We start from the raw sequence: 17,719 nt of genomic DNA, 5'->3' as shown, positions 1-17,719 counted from the left end.
ACATCAAAGACATGTCATCGAAGAGTGAAATCCTTCCAGATGCTCAAGACTCCTCTCCCCACCACTAAGCCCATTTTCCCAGAAATTCTTAATGTGTTTTTTTTTTTTTTCCCACAAAACAATCTGAGATCGCTTCTCATTTGTGTCTTGATTGATGGATGGTCTTGAAGAAAACACGGAAATTAAAACGGACAGAAACACTTAACAGGATGCTTCCTGTCCCTATATGAAAATCACTCAGTTGACCTGCTGAGGCCACCTGAGTCTTGCGTGTCTATTGCCCTCCTTTATCATTGCCATCCGTGTTACTAAACATTAATGCAAAATATTAAGCAAAAAAAGAGACAGAAATAAGATTTATGTTGGAATTGCAAATTATTGTTGTGAGTAAATGTCAGACTCTAACTCTAAGGATCTTGTTAGTTCTTCTGGCTTTCCAAACCATAATATACATGTAATTCTCATAAGTTTCAAGTTCATCAGTTCTCTACCTGTGAGTCACGACCCCTTGGGATGGCATATCAGATATTGATGTTACGATTCATGACAGTAGCAAAACTACAGTTACGAAGTTGCAATGGAAACAATTTTATGGTGGGGATCACCACAACATGAAGAACCGTATTAAAGAGTCACAACATTAGTAAGGTTAAGAATCACCGCCCTAGTTGAAGATGAAAAACATTTCATTTTCCTTTATTGTTCCAATTGAATTTGATTTTCAAAATTTATTTACTCGTTTATTCATTGATTTATTCATTTTTTACTTATTTATTGGTGTTTGAAATTGAACCTAGGGCCTCATCTAAGTAAAAGAAGTGCTCTACTATGGAGACACATTCTCCAGCCTGAAAATTTAAGATTATGATGAGTATCATAATGCTATGAAAGATACAATAAATAGAATTCAAATATTACTTTGAATTGCATTATTTAAGGAAATTAAGATAAAAATCAAGGTTTAATATTTCTAAATAAATCTACATACTAGAAAGGCAGACAAAACAAGCTTACAAAATTCATACACTGAGTTTCTTTTTACAATTCACACATTTCAGTGAAATGCAAATATTTTATACATGATTTTTCTTTTAGCTTTCCTTTTAGTGAATGAGCTTGATAGACAGAGAAAGCTCTAGGAAAATCTCTCTTCTAAAAGTTCACATACATATTCATGATGTTTTCTTCATAAAGAGTCACCATTATGTACAGTATGGAAAGAGATCCCAAGAAGTCTTTCCTCTGTGATTAACTGAACTTCAAACTACATCTTTCTAAATCTTCATATTTTTCCCATGTGAAACCTGAAAAATATTAAATTTGGAGAGATTTTACACCCTCAGTACTTAGGAAGTAGAGTCATATCAGGATCGGGTCTTTTTATACTGTGTTAAATGCTCCTACTCCATGAAGTGAGGCTTGCTGCTTATTTGTAACATCATGGGGTGGAGATGGTTCTAGAAAACAAAAGGACAGACAATTCAGTCATCAGCTTGAAACGTGTTTCTTCTCCCCTTCTTCCAGCATGCTTGTCTGCCTCTGTCTTCCTCTATAGAGTTATCTTCCTGTCTGCCTTCTTAGCTTTTCCTCCTTTCTTCCTTCCTCCTTTCCCTTCTTCTCTCCCACACCCCCTTCTTCTCGTCTCTCTCCAGGTTTCATTCCTCCTCTTCTCCCACTCTATCTTCCTTTTTCCTTCTCCCTTGTTCTCTCTCCCTTCCTACTGCCTTGTTGGTCCTCCCCAGCCTTTCCCTTTCCCAGTTTCATTCTCTCTTTCGAGTGCTTATTAACAGAACCTTTCCTGCTCTTACTTTATGACATTTTTGTCAACGTGTGAAACAGGCAATTAGGGACGGTTTTTGAGAAAAGAATGGCATCCAGTCACCTAACAGGAGCTGGTCCAGGGAATATAGTCAACAAATGTTTGACTACTTTTCAGGTCACGTGACAAGGTTTACCTCTAAGTCCTTAAAAAAAAAAATGAGTGGTTGAAGATAAAGTCTGTTATGCAAGATTTTCTCCCTTAAAATAATAGGTTCATTGGAAGGTGAAGGTACCTGAAGACATGTTAAACTTTCTGACTCTAATAAACATGTTTTGGTTTTAACTTTCAGAATTTGACTTAAAAGTATAGACTGCTTTCATACCAATGAAGACTGGTCTGAAGGGTCAACCCCTTGTAAAATGGTGTACGTCTTCACCAGTGAGAATTTTCACCTCTCACGAACAGGCTGGTGGTATCTATGCTTTCAAGTCTATCCTGGCTGCTTTTCTCCTCACAGGTGGTCTCTGCTTTCTCTTACAGCATAGGGGGAGAAGTAGGGCGAAGCCAGGACGCCAGCTACGCAGGCAAGCACTTCCGCATGGGGTTCATGACGATGCCTGCCCCTCAGGACAGACTCCCGCATCCCTGCTCCAGTGGATTCACCGTGAGGTCTCAGTCCCTGCACTCCGTCGGGGGCACTGAGGATGACAGCAGCTGTGGATCCCGGAGACAACCACCCCCCAAGCCCAAGCGAGACCCCAGCACCAAACTTAGCACCTCCTCCGAGACGGTCAACAGCACTGCAGCCAGTAAAAGTGGGAGACCTCTGGAGAGGGCGGAAGGTAAACTCACGGTGCCCACTTCCCAGTCATCTCCAAGGGCTTCAGCTTCTGGGAACCTGTTTCCTTCTGCTGGGTCCCAGGAAAGAAACATCAAGGGTAGGAGGCATTATGGTGTGTTGTCAAATTAACACCCAATCATACTTAACATGCTCAGCCAGAAAAGCCAGATAGTACAGGTGATGTAGTTGGGTAGCAGAGTGCTTTCCGTAGCAAGTGGGAAGTCACAAGTTCAGCCCCAGTACAAAAACAAAACAAAAGTGGACAAGGCGATGTGTAAGCTTTACGACCCCTTTAAGGCTTTGAATCATTCAAAAATTATTTTTGCCCAGAAGTATATCTACTATTTATATTCTCTTACTTGTATTAATTTGCTATTTAGATAACTAAAAGACATGTTAGGTGATCGTTAGAACATTTTATGAGGGGGACTTTAATGTGAGAAATATATGAAGAAAAAATTATGGTCATACCTTTCAGAAATAACCATTTTTTTTTTACATCATTTCCTTCCTTGCCTATCTGTATCAGCTAAGTATTTCAGTCTCTGCTTCCTTTGTAAATCTTATTTCTTCCTGTGTAGTTTATTTTCCCCTCTCAGTTATGAGATACACAAATCAAGCACAGCTACTGTGGATATATGAATATATATTGGGTCACATTAGCCTAATATCTCACAAATCCGTTAGGTCTTCTAGAATAAAGAAGCTCATACTTAGGCTTTCCCCAAAAGCCCCTTAGTGGAAGTGGAGCTGTAAGTGAGCTTTGACACAGCTATTTCAGTTCACGCTGTTATAACAAATTGTCATTGGCTGGCTGGTTTATGAAGAGTGGCAATTCATTTCTCCAGCTCTGCTGAAATGCTCAGGAGCCAACGTGATCTCTGAATAGAGCTCCCCTCAAAGTTTTGGAATCTTGTCTTCTGATATTCCTGCCTTCTATGAGATGGAACGGAGTGTAAGAAAGTTAAATTATCTTGTCTGTGAAGGTTCTGGCCTTGAGTCCTTATTACCTCCCAAATACACCACCTCCCCCAAACCATCACACTAGCTTAAGTTTTTCAGCACTTTAATTTTGAGGAACAAAGTGTTGTGTCTCTTGTTCCAAACCAACTGGATGTTTGTGTGTCAGTTGTGAGGCATCCCTCAAGGTCTCCAATGCTGCCAGCGGTGAGTCAACAGAAGATCTCTGTCTAGCCCTGAGGTCTTTGTTCTACCCTGCCCATCCCTGACTTTGAAGCTTCCCTGAGCCCCAGAGTACTACGTTTCAGGTCTGTCTGTAATGAGAGGGAGCCATGCCATCTTTTCCTCAACTTACAATTCTTTACCAGCAGAGATTTCCAGTTCTTCGTGAAGGTTCTGGCCTGACTCTTTGCCCAGGAGTTCACATGTAGTCTGAGAGATAAGATGCCTGGTGGTAACATGGCACCTCTCTCTTCACTTTTCTCACCTCTTTCTCCTTCTTGCTGCCCAGATATAATCTCAGTGAATTGATAAATAACACGGATCAATACCTGGAAATAGAACTAATCCTTCAATTTTAAATGGACAGTTTTCCTTTTTAATATTCTGTTTGTCCACACCTAGATTACATCATCAAAAACATACCATGTGTGCATGTAAGTGTGAGATCTGGAAACCATAGTATAGAGTACTCACTGCATTTTCAGTATGTATTTTCATTGTTTTGTTGTGACTCATTTCCATGGCATCCAATTGTAAGGAAAACACTACTTTTACAGAGAGAAATATTCATCACAAGGATTTACTTATTATTTATTTTGTTGGTAATTTTTAAAACAGCTTGCAATTTGACTATCTACAGAGAAATACACAATAGTGGGCATTTGTTTTGTGTGTGTGCGTGCGTCTGCAAGAGTGTCTCTTTACATTCTGAGAAGACTCTATTTCTCCTTACCTTCTGAATTCCCCTAGAATTTGGACCACTTTTTTCATAAATTAGGACCCCTTTTCTCATGATTCTGAGCTATAATTGTGTCCTGCACCTTGTAGCACAACACATTTATGCTTTTAGAAGCAACAGATGTTAATTTCTTTATTAGTAAGAGCTGGGGATAGGAATTTTGAGATTTTTGAACACTATTCTTAAATTTTATCAAATACTTAAGCATGATGTCTTGCCTTCTCTTTATTCTGTGTGATCCTATGTTCAAAAATCCACAATCCCCTGTTTCTACTACAAAAATCAACTATCCTCTCTTTCTGTTTCAGAACTACAAAATTGATTATATCAGGTTGTTTGCCAAAGAAAATTATAGATTCAAGACAGGAATCTCTGAGTGATGCATCCTGAATGTAATCCAGAGTGATTCAAAAACAAAAGGAGAGGTGGACACAGTAAGGCATGCTGCCCTCATAGCATTTTGGAGACTGAGACAGGGAGGTTCCAAGTTCGAGACAAGCCTGGCCTACAAAGAAAGTTCCAAGATAAGTCAGGCTGCAGAAATAGTAAGAGCTGTGCCACAAGGCCATGCCAAGCAGCCAAATCTTAGAATGAGTGAAGGATACACACTTCAGTTACCTGACAAGAGGAGGGGAAGTGGAGTATGGAGAGTGAAACCAGGTGCACAGTCATGATCACCTGCTCGTAGAAGCAATGCCCGGATGACTGTCAATTACCTTAAAATGGAACACATCTTCATCCACTCGTAATGTATTGAGTGGCCAGTTGCTGAAAGCCATTGTTCTCTCTCAGGGACCTTCACTGACTAAGCATCAAGGGTTCTTCAGGGATAGTCATCAAACAGAGAGTAGCCCTTTAATAAGTGCTTTTGTTTTTTGAAGGCAGACCTGCGGAAGTGGCTCAGTTTCTGTGGCAAGGACTTAAGTTAAATAGTCAATTGTAAAAATTACTTGCTGGGCTCCGTGGCTTATGGACCACCAGACCCAAATCCAACATTTCTCTTCAGAAGGGAGCTCCTGGAAGCCCTCAGCTGTGTGGGTATATTACATAAACTGGATGATGGTTCGGATGCAGTAAATGGCAGAGTAGCTCTTGCTATGCAAATTTATCTTTCTCTTTGGAGCTCATGAGAAAGGGACAATTGCAAAGCTATATGCACCCAACTGTCTTCTAATAAGTTTAGAATAACAGGGACAAGGTTGAATCAGGGCCCACTGCAGAGATGGGAAGAAAACTCTTGAGCCCAATAGCATGGGCACATATGTCCATACTCAAATCCAAAATTATTTAAATATGTAGATTAATCTTTTATAAATCCTCAGTTCTTCATAATCAGGAACACTGGAGTTTATTACAGAACTCATGTTTTATTTACCAGTTCCTTTCTGTCAACAATATAACAGAAGAAAATGTGATTTTTAAAATACATCTTAGCCTGTCTTTTCTTTTTTTTACCTGAAATGTCAGCAAAATCACAATATTGATTCGAGGGCATTAGAATGATTTCCATGGTAACCAGCTGCTATTTAAAGAGAGGATTATGACTTCCCTGTGGATAAAAGTAAAAGGAAGTGGACGTTAGCAAAAATAGCTTTCAGAATTACGAATAGGAAAGAAATTTGAACACACACACACAAGTCACAAAAGAGAGGAAGAGTAAGATTTGGTATTTAAAAGTTGTTCTATCACATTCGAATATACATTGGCCATCCAAACAGTATCTTCTCCCATAGTAATGCCTCTAAAATTTTACCAGTGGCTAACATAAACTGGCAATCATCAAACCATATAAAAGGAGTTCTTTAGAAAGAACAACAGGTAACAGGACCTGCTTCCTCTGAGTCTTTCAACCAAAGAAGCAGCTGTGTAGCTTCACCTTGGATATCACCCTTTCTCTAAAGAACCCATTCCTCTTTAAATATAATCAGAGAAGCACTGCCTTGGCATGGTCAAGGGATTGCTCACAGAGTCAAGAGGCAAGTGACAAAATGAGACTTTTCTTTTTAAACTTTGAGATAACCTCTACCGTACCAAAATAGGATGGTACTATTCCTCCCTCATAGCTTGATGACCTGGTGTGTCAATGCTAATTGTGTACATGAAAAAAAAAAAATAAATTGCTTAAGAAATATAAGTTTAATACACTATTAAATGTCATTAGTAGTCCTCACATCACAGGTATTCAAAACAAATATTGAAGGGAAAGAGAAGATGCATTCACCCACTCTCCTCCATGGAACATAAATGGCTGCTATAAAAACATGAAAGGAGAAAAAAAGTACTGGCAAGATTGTGGAGAAACCACCTTTTCTCTTTCTGTTCTCTCTCTTTCTGTCTGTTACCCCCCCCCTCTCTCCCTCTCCCAATAAAGCTCTAGAAAGGTTAAAAAAATGAATGTGGAGAAAGGGACATTTTGTACACTGCTAGTGGTGATGTTAAGTGGTGCAGATGTTATGGGAAACAGCTTGGGAGTTTCTCAAAAATTGAAAATAAAACTGCATTGGCATCTGGCATTCTCACTACAGGATATACATGTAAAATCATTTTTGTGTAATCCTTTATTGTATAATTATTCATAATTGTCAAGTTATGGAATCAGCCTAAGTCTGGCAACTGATAATGAATAGGGAAAATAGGGTCTGTACATACAGCAGACCCTATTTTTTTTCTTTAATTAAACTTTTTTTTATGCAATGTGGAAGAATCTGAAGGATAATATGTTAAGTGAAATAAATCAAGCACAGAAAGACAAGTGCCATAGCATCTCACTTATATTGGAGTGCATCGTAACTGACCTCATAGAAGCTGAGTAGAATGAATGTTACCAGGAGATAGAGTTGGGGGAATATCATCAAAGGATACGAGTTTAAATTAGATGGGGTGAGCTCTTAAGGAGATTCACTGCGAATTAATGGTAACTGAGTCAATCACGGTACACACCACAGAGAACAGATATTACTGTTTTCTTTATTTATTTCAAGATTTATTTAGTTTTAGTTCATCTGTGTATAGGAGTGCTTTACTTTCATGTATGTACACCACTTGGTGTAGTGCCATAGGTGGCCAGAAGAGGGCTTTCAATCTCCTAGAACTGGAGATGGGTTTGAGCGAATTTGTGAGTGCTAGGAACTGAACCTGAATTCTTAGCAAGAGTAGCATTTGTTCTTAACCACTGAACCATATCTCTAGCCCGGAGTTCATGTTTTCACCATGAAAACATAACTACGTTAAGCCATCCATTTTTATTATTTCAATTTAGCTATCCTACAACATATACATATTAAAACCTACACAATAAACATGACAAGTTTAAATGTTTTTATTCATTCAATTTTTTTGTGTGTATAAGTTTTCTGCCTGCATGCATGTGTGTGTGGCATTTGCACACCCAGTGCCATAGAGGTCAGAAGAGGGCAGTGGATTACTCGGATCTGGAGTTACAGATACTTGTGAGTTGCCATGTGGGTGCTGGGAAGAAACCTCAGTCCTTTGCAAGAGCAACCAGTACTCTTAACTGCTGATCCATCTCTCCAACCCCAGATATAAAAAAATTTTTAGTATTAAAAATATGTAAGCAAAAATTGGTATGATAATCTATTAGTAATACTCAGGCATTAATACATGTTCCCCAGGTTTAGTAAGCTTTCATCAATAGGTTATTACATATTGCTTAGTATGAGAAATAGAATACATGTATTTTTAACTTTGAGCAACTTAAAGACTGCATTGCCTAAAACAATTCAATCCCTCTAGCACACATTTGACCTCTTTCTTCAGGTTGTTTTCAATGTTTCACTTATGATGTCATCCTATGACTATTTCTTTTCTTTCTTTCTTTTTTTTTTTTTTTTTGGTTTTTCAAGACAAGGTTTCTCTGTGTAGCTTTGCGCCTTTCCTGGAACTCACTTGGTAGCCCCTGGCCTTGAACTCACAGAGATCCACCTGCCTCTGCCTCCCGAGTGCTGGGATTAAAGGCGTGTGCCACCACCACCCGGCAATCCTATGACTATTTCTTTACAAAAAAGATATTTTTTTTGAGTTGGTACAATTATCCTGGTTTCTGATGCCCTCATTCAGAAATGTTTGGTAGAGTTGTACCTTTAATTTAATTTAATTTTTTCAGTGTCTAATATAACCCAGGCTGGCCTAGAGTTCACTGTGTAGCCACAGATGGCTTTGAATTTCCAGTCCTTCCCTTCATCTTCTTCCAAATGCTGGCATTAAAGGGATGGACTTCCACACCCAGTGTGGAATTATTTATTTTGACCCACACATGGGAATGAGAATACCTTTTGCAGTGCTTGCAAATTGTCCCTCATTATCAGGAATGTATCATTGACCCAGAATCAAGTAAATAAGAATTTCTGTCTAACATCAGTGTCTTAAAAACCAAGACAAAACCCTTCATAAAGACTGTCAGAGAAGAAAAAATAGACTTCTTCATGATGTTATTTTTCACACCTCCACTTATTCAGTAAATACTTTGAGTGTGTCACCTGTGTTGTATTTGGGATTTGACCAACAGAAGTAGTCCTGTTACTTGTAATTAAACTTGTGTCTAATTCTTCATCTTAGGCTCTTTGACTTGCTCCAGATCAGAGCAAGCAATGATGTAAGGAAGGATTCTCAATACTGGAAAACTTGCCTTGACAGTCACAGGAGTTTTCATTGTTGTTGTTGTTGTTTTGTTGTTGTTTGTTTGTTTTTCTGTGCAGTTAATTGTTTAGCTAGTAAAGAAATAGTTTCACACATTTTAATCCATGTGCTTGTTACTCTTTGAATGCTGGCAATGAAAAGATCCCTGTTTCTGAGCAGGCAGCTCAGCCTTTTGGTTTCTGAATGTCCCCAGGGTTCTGGTCTGTAACAGTGTGAGCTAAGAAATAATATTGATTTTTTTTAAACCAGCCAAATTTGTGACTTGTTAATGAGCCTCAGAGAAGTAGGCATCTTAACACTTAGCAGAAAGAATGAGGCTGAGTGCAATTGTGAAGTGTCTGACTTACTATATGGCACATCTTGGGTGCTCCATAGCCTTGCTTCCCTTCCTCCCTCAGAATGAGCTAAGTTACTAGCAGAGACTGGTTAATACCAAGACTTCTTAGGCTTTCCCAACTAAGCTTTGAGAGGAAATGAGATAGTAGAGCCTCATAAAATATGGATGCTTAAGCCTTCAGAGTATCTGCTGAGCCCTATCTGGATTTACAGGCTTTTTGTGTGGTTTTTTTACACTCATCGTTTCCTCTTTCCCCAACAGTTTAAAACTTGTTTTATTTGTTCTGAGAAGTTCATACCTGTACACAATGCATTTTGATTATACAGACCACCCCCCATTTCTCTCCTCCAACTTCTAGTCTCCCTCTGAGCACATGCCCTCCCAATTCAGTATCTTCCTCTATCTATCTATCTATCTATCTATCTATCTATCTATCTATCTATCTATCTATCTATCTATCATCTATTATTAGTGAGCTAATCAAAACTAAAAATGTGTGGGAAACCTATAGAATTCCCAAGGAAGGATGTTTGCCCCTACAAAGGACACAGCTGTGGCTTTTGGATGGACTTGTTGGGGTAACTGCCACTGACCTCTTGGTGCTTCTATGCACATAACAATAAGCACCTGTCCTTCAAGAATGCTTCGAATATGTGCGCTGAGCCCCACTCAGCCTGTAGTAATAAAGCACAAAGAAACGTTCAGTGAGTTCTCCATCCTGTAAACATGGGATAGTTCCTGTTCATTAAATGAGTATGGAAAGTATGGGGCTGTTATGGAAGGCCTCCATTCCTGGATTTCTCTTTCCAGGTTGGCAGAATCACATGCTGCTTGGCTTCCTAGAGTAAAAGCCATCTGTCAACCAGGCACTGTTTAGATGGAGATGGGTCTGTACAACTACTGTGTGTGATTGCTCTCTAAATGAACCCCCCGAGGCTCATGAATGAAACAGTTTGCAAGTCAAATCTTTGTGCATTGTGTGTTTCTCTCTGTTCTTGCCCATGGCTGGGACTCTAATACAAAACACTAGCTTCCTTGTTAATGGTCTGATCCAATATCTTCTACTGAGTCTGACTTTGGCCTAGCTTTCCCCAGTGCCCAGAATCATAGAAGGGCTCATGATATGTGTTCTTAAAACATAGATTCTTCCTTGATGCATCAACAGGCCCAAAGTTGTTATGAGGATCTATTGTGATTAGGGATGGATTTTTTAGGCTTTTCTATTGCTGGAAACAAATCACCACAAATATTGTGGCTTAATACAGCACATTGTTATTATTTCAAAGTATACATTAGTTAGATAAGTCTTCTCAGGATCCTTGAAGGCTGTCATTAAGGATACCAATGCGATTTAGGGTTTCTTCTGAGGCTTAGGATTCCTGCAAAAGCTTATGTCATGTTAAAAGTTATATCAATATAATTTTGGAACACACAGTAGCTTGTTCCATCAAAGAGAACAGATAAGTTCCAGACAAGCTGATTCTTCCCTTTCAGACATCTGGTCATTTTTTTTAAGTATGTATATTGTGGTGTGTGCATTTATAATGTGGTGTGTGTAACTATGTGTGTGTATGTATGTGTGTGTTTGTATGTCTGCCTGCATAAGTATAGCTGTGCACATGCCAGTGCACACATCTGAAGGTCCAGTGATAACTTCGAGTGTCAATCTTTGACTTTCTCCTTGTTTGAGGAAGAATCTCTTCTGTTCACCAGGCTACCTGACTTGTGTGCTTGCAAGATTTCCATGTCTGCCTACCACCGTTGGACAGTAGTATACAAATTGCAAAAACATTTTTCACTGCACTAGGTTTTATGTAGACTCTGAGGATATAAACTTAGGTCATCAACACCTTACTTACTGAGGTTTTCCAAACCCAAGACCTGGCCCTTTCAAAGATCTCACCTGAATAGTACAGGCTCACCTAGATTTATTCAGTGTTGATTAAGTCAGTCAACTTGTTGGAAACCTTTACTACAACTGGAAAATCCCTTTGTCATTTTATATACCCTGTAGCTTAATCATAGGCTTAATCAAGTACCATCATAGTCACAGCCCAGCTTCTTAGAGAGGAAATCATACAAGATGTATGCCTCTGGTGGTTGGAATCTTAGGAGGTAGCAAAGAATCCTGAGAGCTCAGTGAAACAGGGGATAGTAGATGTGTATTGCTTTCCCATGTACTATCCAATTGTTGCATACTAAAAGTCAATATTTGGAAAGCAAATTTGAATACAATAAATAAACCACAACTCTACAGAATGCCCAGACAAGTTAAAGAGCTGCTGAACAAATCCCTTCTTTTTATTCATATAATAAAAATCATCCATGTGGCAAAACAGCTAGACTATTTTATTGTATGAAGTTGAAAACATTTACTGTGGCCTCAGATTTATGTAGAAGACATTTCTGTGTTCAGAAGCTCCCAGGCTAAGAATTAGAACACAGAGGAAAACGTTGATGAAAATGACTCAATTATTACAATTGTAGTTTCCATAGGTAGGCATCAACCTGTGAGAGGTCCCACTGCAGACTTCCCTCATCTGTCAGATCTCTTGACTAAGGATGCTAACCTGACCAGTCACTTCCCACTAAAAACACCAGATGGTTATGGACCAGGTAGGGTTGGCCCAGCATCAGCTCTGATGGAGGAACTGTCCTCCCTACTGCTTTGGTCCCTGGGTTTCTCCAGACTCCTGAATTTTTGGAATTGATTCTATGTGTGCCTGACAATAGCATTTTGATGATATATATATAGTAGTCAGCTTTGGGGCCTGCTAGTACTTCCACTGGCATGTTTCCTGAGTTAACAGCCTAATTCCCATGTTTCCAAGCACTGTCCATGTCTTCTTAAACCATTTGTGTTGAAATACCACTACTACCATTTTATTACATAAATAATTTGATATTTCACTGAATATTAAACTTCCAATTTTAGATAATGCCCTCAATCTTGTGTCTACAGTCTACAGTAATAGGATGGGATCTTTTAATGGTTAGGAGTACATTTCTTCTCCAACTCATTAGGACTGGGTTAACTGATTAACCAGAAGGTCTCATCTAACTGTGGTGCTGCATCTCTTCTTTCTTGCTTGCTCAGATGGATGTGGCAAGTCTTTCTATGCATGCTTACTCCACTGCCCAAACTCTTAGCTATTACATAACTGCATCCAATTTCCTGCTCCACAAATTTACCTTCATTGTGCCTTCTCAGTGGTGATCCTCTATCCCTACCCTTTGCTATTTCCCCTTAGCATTGTAGGCTATGATTTTCCATGTTTCATATATACATTTCTCCATGATATTTCATTCATGGTCTTCTACTATCTTCTTCATATTGTGGTTGTCTCAGATCATTTAAAAATATTATCTTTTTGTTTGTTTGTTTTTCAAGACAGGGTTTCTCTATGTTGTTTTGGTGCCTGTCCTGGATCTCGCTCTGTAGACCAGGTTGGCCTTAAACTCAGAGATCTGTCTGGCTCTGCCTCTCAAGTGCTGGGATTAAAGGCGTGCACCACCAACGCCCGGCTAAAATATTATTTTTTTTATGTCAAATAATTAAATCATTTTTTCACATTGTCTCCCTTCATTCCAAACAGTCCCATATACCTCTCCTTAGTGTTACATGAATCCTAATTGGTCTTATAATAAAAACCTGGAGCCAGATATCAAGGTGAAAGCTGAAAGATCAGAGAAGCAGAGCAAGCCACAGCCACCACCTCTTACCTCACCAACTCTTTAGCCTGAAATAGAGGGCCGATATCCTGTCTCCACAAATCTTCAGACTGAATGCCTCTGAGTACTCAGCCAAAAAGCTTGAGTTCCTGTCTCCTCCTGCCTTATATGCCTTTCTCTGCTCAGCTGTATCACTTCCTGTCTCAAGCTTTCTAGTGCTGGGATTAAAGGTGTGAGGTCCCAAGTGCTGAAATTAAAGGTGTGTGCCACCACTGCCTGTCTCTGTTTCTCTTTTAGACTGAATTAATCTCATGTAGTCCAGTGTGGCCTTGAACTCACAGAAATCCAGAGGGATCTCTGCCTCTGCCTTCCTAGTGCTAGGATTAAAGGTGTGTACCACCACTATCTGGCCTCTATGTTTAATCAAGTGGCTTGTTCTGGCCTCTGATCTTCAGGCAAATTTTATTTGTTCAAAATATCACCACACCTTTCAAATTCTCTTTTTTCATTAATTATCATTGCTTGTGTGTGTGTGTGTGTGTGTGTGTGTGTGTGTGTGTGTGTGTGTATTTGTGTTGTGGAGAGGATCTTTTGTCATCTTCATACATTAAATGATGATGTATCTGGACTCTGCCCCCTCTATTCCTCATTCTAATTGTGTTGAATACTAAGTCATGAAATTCACTTACCCTTCAGTTGCTGACTAAATGTCTATATGCATCCCTTCAGAGGTACCATCAAGAATTCCTACTACTGCTGTGGAATAATGCTTTTGTACACTGGTTTAATAAAACACTGATTGACCAGTAGCCAGGCAGGAAGTATAGGTATGATAAGCAGACAAGGAGAATTCTGCGAAGGAGAAGGCTGAGAGAGGAGACGCCAGCCTGCTGTCCAGGGAGCAGCATGTAATGGTACACAGGTAAAGTCACGAGCACATGGCAACATATAGCTTAACAGAAATGGGCTGAGTTTAAGGGTAAGAGCTAGTCAGTAGTTTGCCTGAGCTAAATGGCCAAGCAGTTATAAATAATATTAAGCCTCTGTGTGATTATTTTATAAGCAGGCCACAGGACTGCAGGGCCCAGGCAGGACCAGAGAAGCTTCTAGCTACATACTACCCATGCCCACGCTGACCCAGTGTTTTCTTCCATGTTGTTCATCTTGAAGTTCAAGTAAAAAAGCTTTAGTAGATTGTTCTCTTTGCCTCAACCCTAATGTCTATTTTGGCTATGTCTGAGTCTCACCATCCCCATTAACTTACACCTCTACTAGTCTACTTCTGACTGCCACCATCTTCACAGGAACATTTGTAGGGGATCCTGGCTTCACACAGTCTCCACCTCTTAAATTAACCCTTCCTGCTTCCCCCAGGCTTTCTCTACTTGACATTCAATTCTCATGATTTTATCGATCATGCCACTGTGCTCTTCACCTGGAGGTGTGTTTAATAGCATGGACCTTTATTATCTGATCCCAGTGTACCCACCAAGGATCATCAGGATGTTCACAGCAGATGCTAACTATGGACTTCTCTAGATGAATCAATCCTACTCCTACCTTACTTATGAGTAAAATTCCCTGTTCCAGCTTAGATGCAAGATTGTAAAACATCAGTAGCAAACTTCTGCCCTCCAGGGTTCTCCCATTGTGCTGTAAGCCTGTATTTAAGACCTCCTCCCTCCTTCAATAAACGGCATTCGGCATTTAAAAAAATTAAAAAATTTAAAAAAACAAATGAAAAGAAAAAAATCTTTGTTCTTAGAGGTTTTTTTTTTAAGAAATCACTCCACTCTGTACAGGAAATTTTCATTTCTACAAAGTCTAAAACCAACTGTCACTTTCGCTGTAATGATTTATATAGATATTTCCTCCCTGTGTATTTTGTGTATATTTCCATTATATGATATTCAATTTATTTAAAATATTGATTATCTTTTATAGTCTATTTAGTGTAAACATCCTATAAAGCCAAGGTTCTTGTTTCTTTCTCTTTGTATGTTTTGTGCCTACCACACAGTATGGCTTAACAAGGAGTTCCGAATGGTGATATTTTTTATTCTGCTCAGTTTCACAAATAAGTCTTCTGGGAGATTAACTGCTCAGAAGAATGAATGCCTTTTCCCAGACATCTTTGCTGCAGAAAGCAGTTCAAGCATTTAAGGAACATAGAAGAAAGGCATGGTGGGGAAAGGCAGGGTGAGTCATGATCCTCAGACAGGTAGTTTGTTATGCCTCCATCAATTTCTCAGCCCCAGCTTTTTTTTATGACATAGTAACCATCCAGGGTTATTTAAAAGATAAGATTGTTTTGCTCGTTCTCAGGTTTATATAAACCTTGTATTTCTTTTGGTGTTTTGAAATCGTGAATCTCGATAAAAAACAAATTCAATATGGGTAGCAGCAAACAGTTCCATTGACGAGCTGTAATGTGTTATTTCACCATGTATCTTTTAGTTTAAGCAAATTATACAACTCAAAGAACTTTTCTACTTGTACCATTATCATCTCAAAAAAAGAAAAGTATGGTTCTTGACTAACATGCAACACAGAATTGGTATTTCTTTCCCTTAAATGATAATTAGATACTAATATTAATTTTTATAACTTATATTTCAGGGGTTTTTTTTGAGAAATTTTAGCTCCATTACAGTGTTTTATCTACTTATTTATTTTAAGAGTTTTCCGAAAATTGATTTTTTTTCTTACATTATATGTCCTAATTATGGTTTATCCTCCCTCTGTTCCTCCCAGTTCTTCCTCGCTTTCCTGTCCCATCTGGATCCACGCCCTTTCTCATTCTCATTAGAAAACAAACAAGCTTCTAAGGAATAATAATAAAACAAAATATAAGATAAAACAAAAGCTAACACATCAGAATAGGACAAAACAAATAAAGAAAAGGAAGAGTTCAAGGAGACACAAGAAACAGATATTGATTCAAAGATCCACTCAATGGCACACTCAGGAATCCCATAAAACACTAAATGGAAGCCATAACATGTACTTAAAAGAACTGTAGGAGCAAACTGAGAAAAAGCATATAAATAAAATAATATAAAAATAAAATAAAAGTAAGAATAAATGAGTAATTAATCCCTGACAGGACATGACATTAGGTGACAAGGAACCCCTAAAGACGCCACTGAGTTAATTTTCTCTTGGCCATCTATTGCTGAATATGCACCCTACCCTTTAGAGTAGCTTTGTTTCCACAGTGAGATTCCCTTGGATAAAACTAAATGTTCATTTGCAAGTGGCTTCCAATTGGAAATAGCTTCTGGATTAAAGATGGGGCCATTGGTCCTCTTCTTTCAGCTGTAGGACTCTATCTGGTACAGACACATACACACCCTGTGCATCCTGCCTCAGTCTCTTGAATTCATATGTGTGTTCATTCTGTTGTGTTTAGAGACCCTTGTTTCCTTTGTGTACCCCATCCCTTCTGGCTCCTACACTTTTCTGCCTCCTTTTCCAAACCGTTCCCTGAACCCTGAGGGGAGGGAATTGATGGAAACATCCCATTTACTGCTGAGTGTTCCAAGGTCTCTCACTCTGCATTTTGTTTGGCTGAGGATCGCTGAATGTGTTCTCATCTGCTGCAAGAGGAAGCTTTTCTGATGATGGTTGAGTAAGGCACTGATCTATGAGTATAACAGAATGTCATTATTAGTCAGTTTATTACTATGTTACTTTAGTAGAACAATAGTATTTGGTTTTACCCTACGTCCCTGGGCTGTTTAATCTCAGATTCTTAATCACCAAAGCAGTGTTGTGTATGAGTTCAATCTTGTAGAATAGGACTTAAGTCAAATCAGATGCTTACTCCCACAGCTTTGTGCCATCATTGCCCTAGCATATCTGGAAGGCAGGATACCAGTGTACATCAAAGGGTTTGTAACTAGGTTTTTGTTTATATTACTCCTTTGGCAATGTGAAGAATACTTTTCTATACTGAAGACACTAGCATGTAAGAGTTAAGTCTCAATGCAGGCACTAGCTTGACCTGTCCATGTTCAATGAGTTATGGAAGTGTTGTCTTCAGCAAAAGACCATGGCCATTGTTTTGTGGAGAGCAACCAATAGTACCATTCCTGTTACTGAAAGCTTCATTTCATGACCAGATAAGTTCAATTTTGGCTCTCTCTCCCCCATTATTTGGCAATTCCTTTTACATTGCCTTCATATAGGTATATATTTTAGGAAGCTCCTACTACATTAGGTTTTATACTTCCCTTCAAGTGGCCTTTAGTTTTTGGTGTTTTTCCCCATATTTCCTATCTTATAACCCTCTTTCTTCCCATTCCACACTTAATCCTTCCATCTCATCCCATCCCCATCCATCCATAACTAGGTATTCTAGTACCCTTCCCTGGGGAGAAATGTCTGTCCTCCCTAGCCTTTTACTCTAAACCTGTCATTCTAACTTGTTTACCATTGAGTTAGCTAAAAATCTGCACATAAGCAAATATATACCATATTTGAAATTTCTGGGTCTGGGCTACCTCACTTACAATTTTTTTTTTAGTT

The 17,719-nt window shown here is 38.9% G+C and overlaps 1 protein-coding gene across 5 annotated transcripts in view; it reads left to right on the top strand.

Moving 5' to 3' along the window:
* Nyap2 (neuronal tyrosine-phosphorylated phosphoinositide-3-kinase adaptor 2) overlaps positions 1 to 17,719 on the top strand; it is a 253,449-nt gene that overhangs the window by 109,946 nt on the left and 125,784 nt on the right. For 3 of the 5 annotated variants that reach the window (XM_028884112.2, XM_028884113.1, XM_028884116.2), the window contains exon 4: positions 2,303 to 2,700. In XM_028884112.2, the coding sequence (XP_028739945.1) occupies positions 2,303 to 2,700 (398 nt within the window). The remainder of the gene's footprint in view (positions 1 to 2,302; positions 2,701 to 17,719) is intronic. The other 2 variants (XM_028884114.1, XM_028884117.2) reach the window with 1 other exon arrangement.

The sequence above is a fragment of the Peromyscus leucopus genome, chromosome 13 (assembly GCF_004664715.2).
Source record: "Peromyscus leucopus breed LL Stock chromosome 13, UCI_PerLeu_2.1, whole genome shotgun sequence".
Classification (NCBI taxonomy): domain Eukaryota; kingdom Metazoa; phylum Chordata; class Mammalia; order Rodentia; family Cricetidae; genus Peromyscus; species Peromyscus leucopus.
This window is presented reverse-complemented; position numbering and strand designations above follow the sequence as displayed.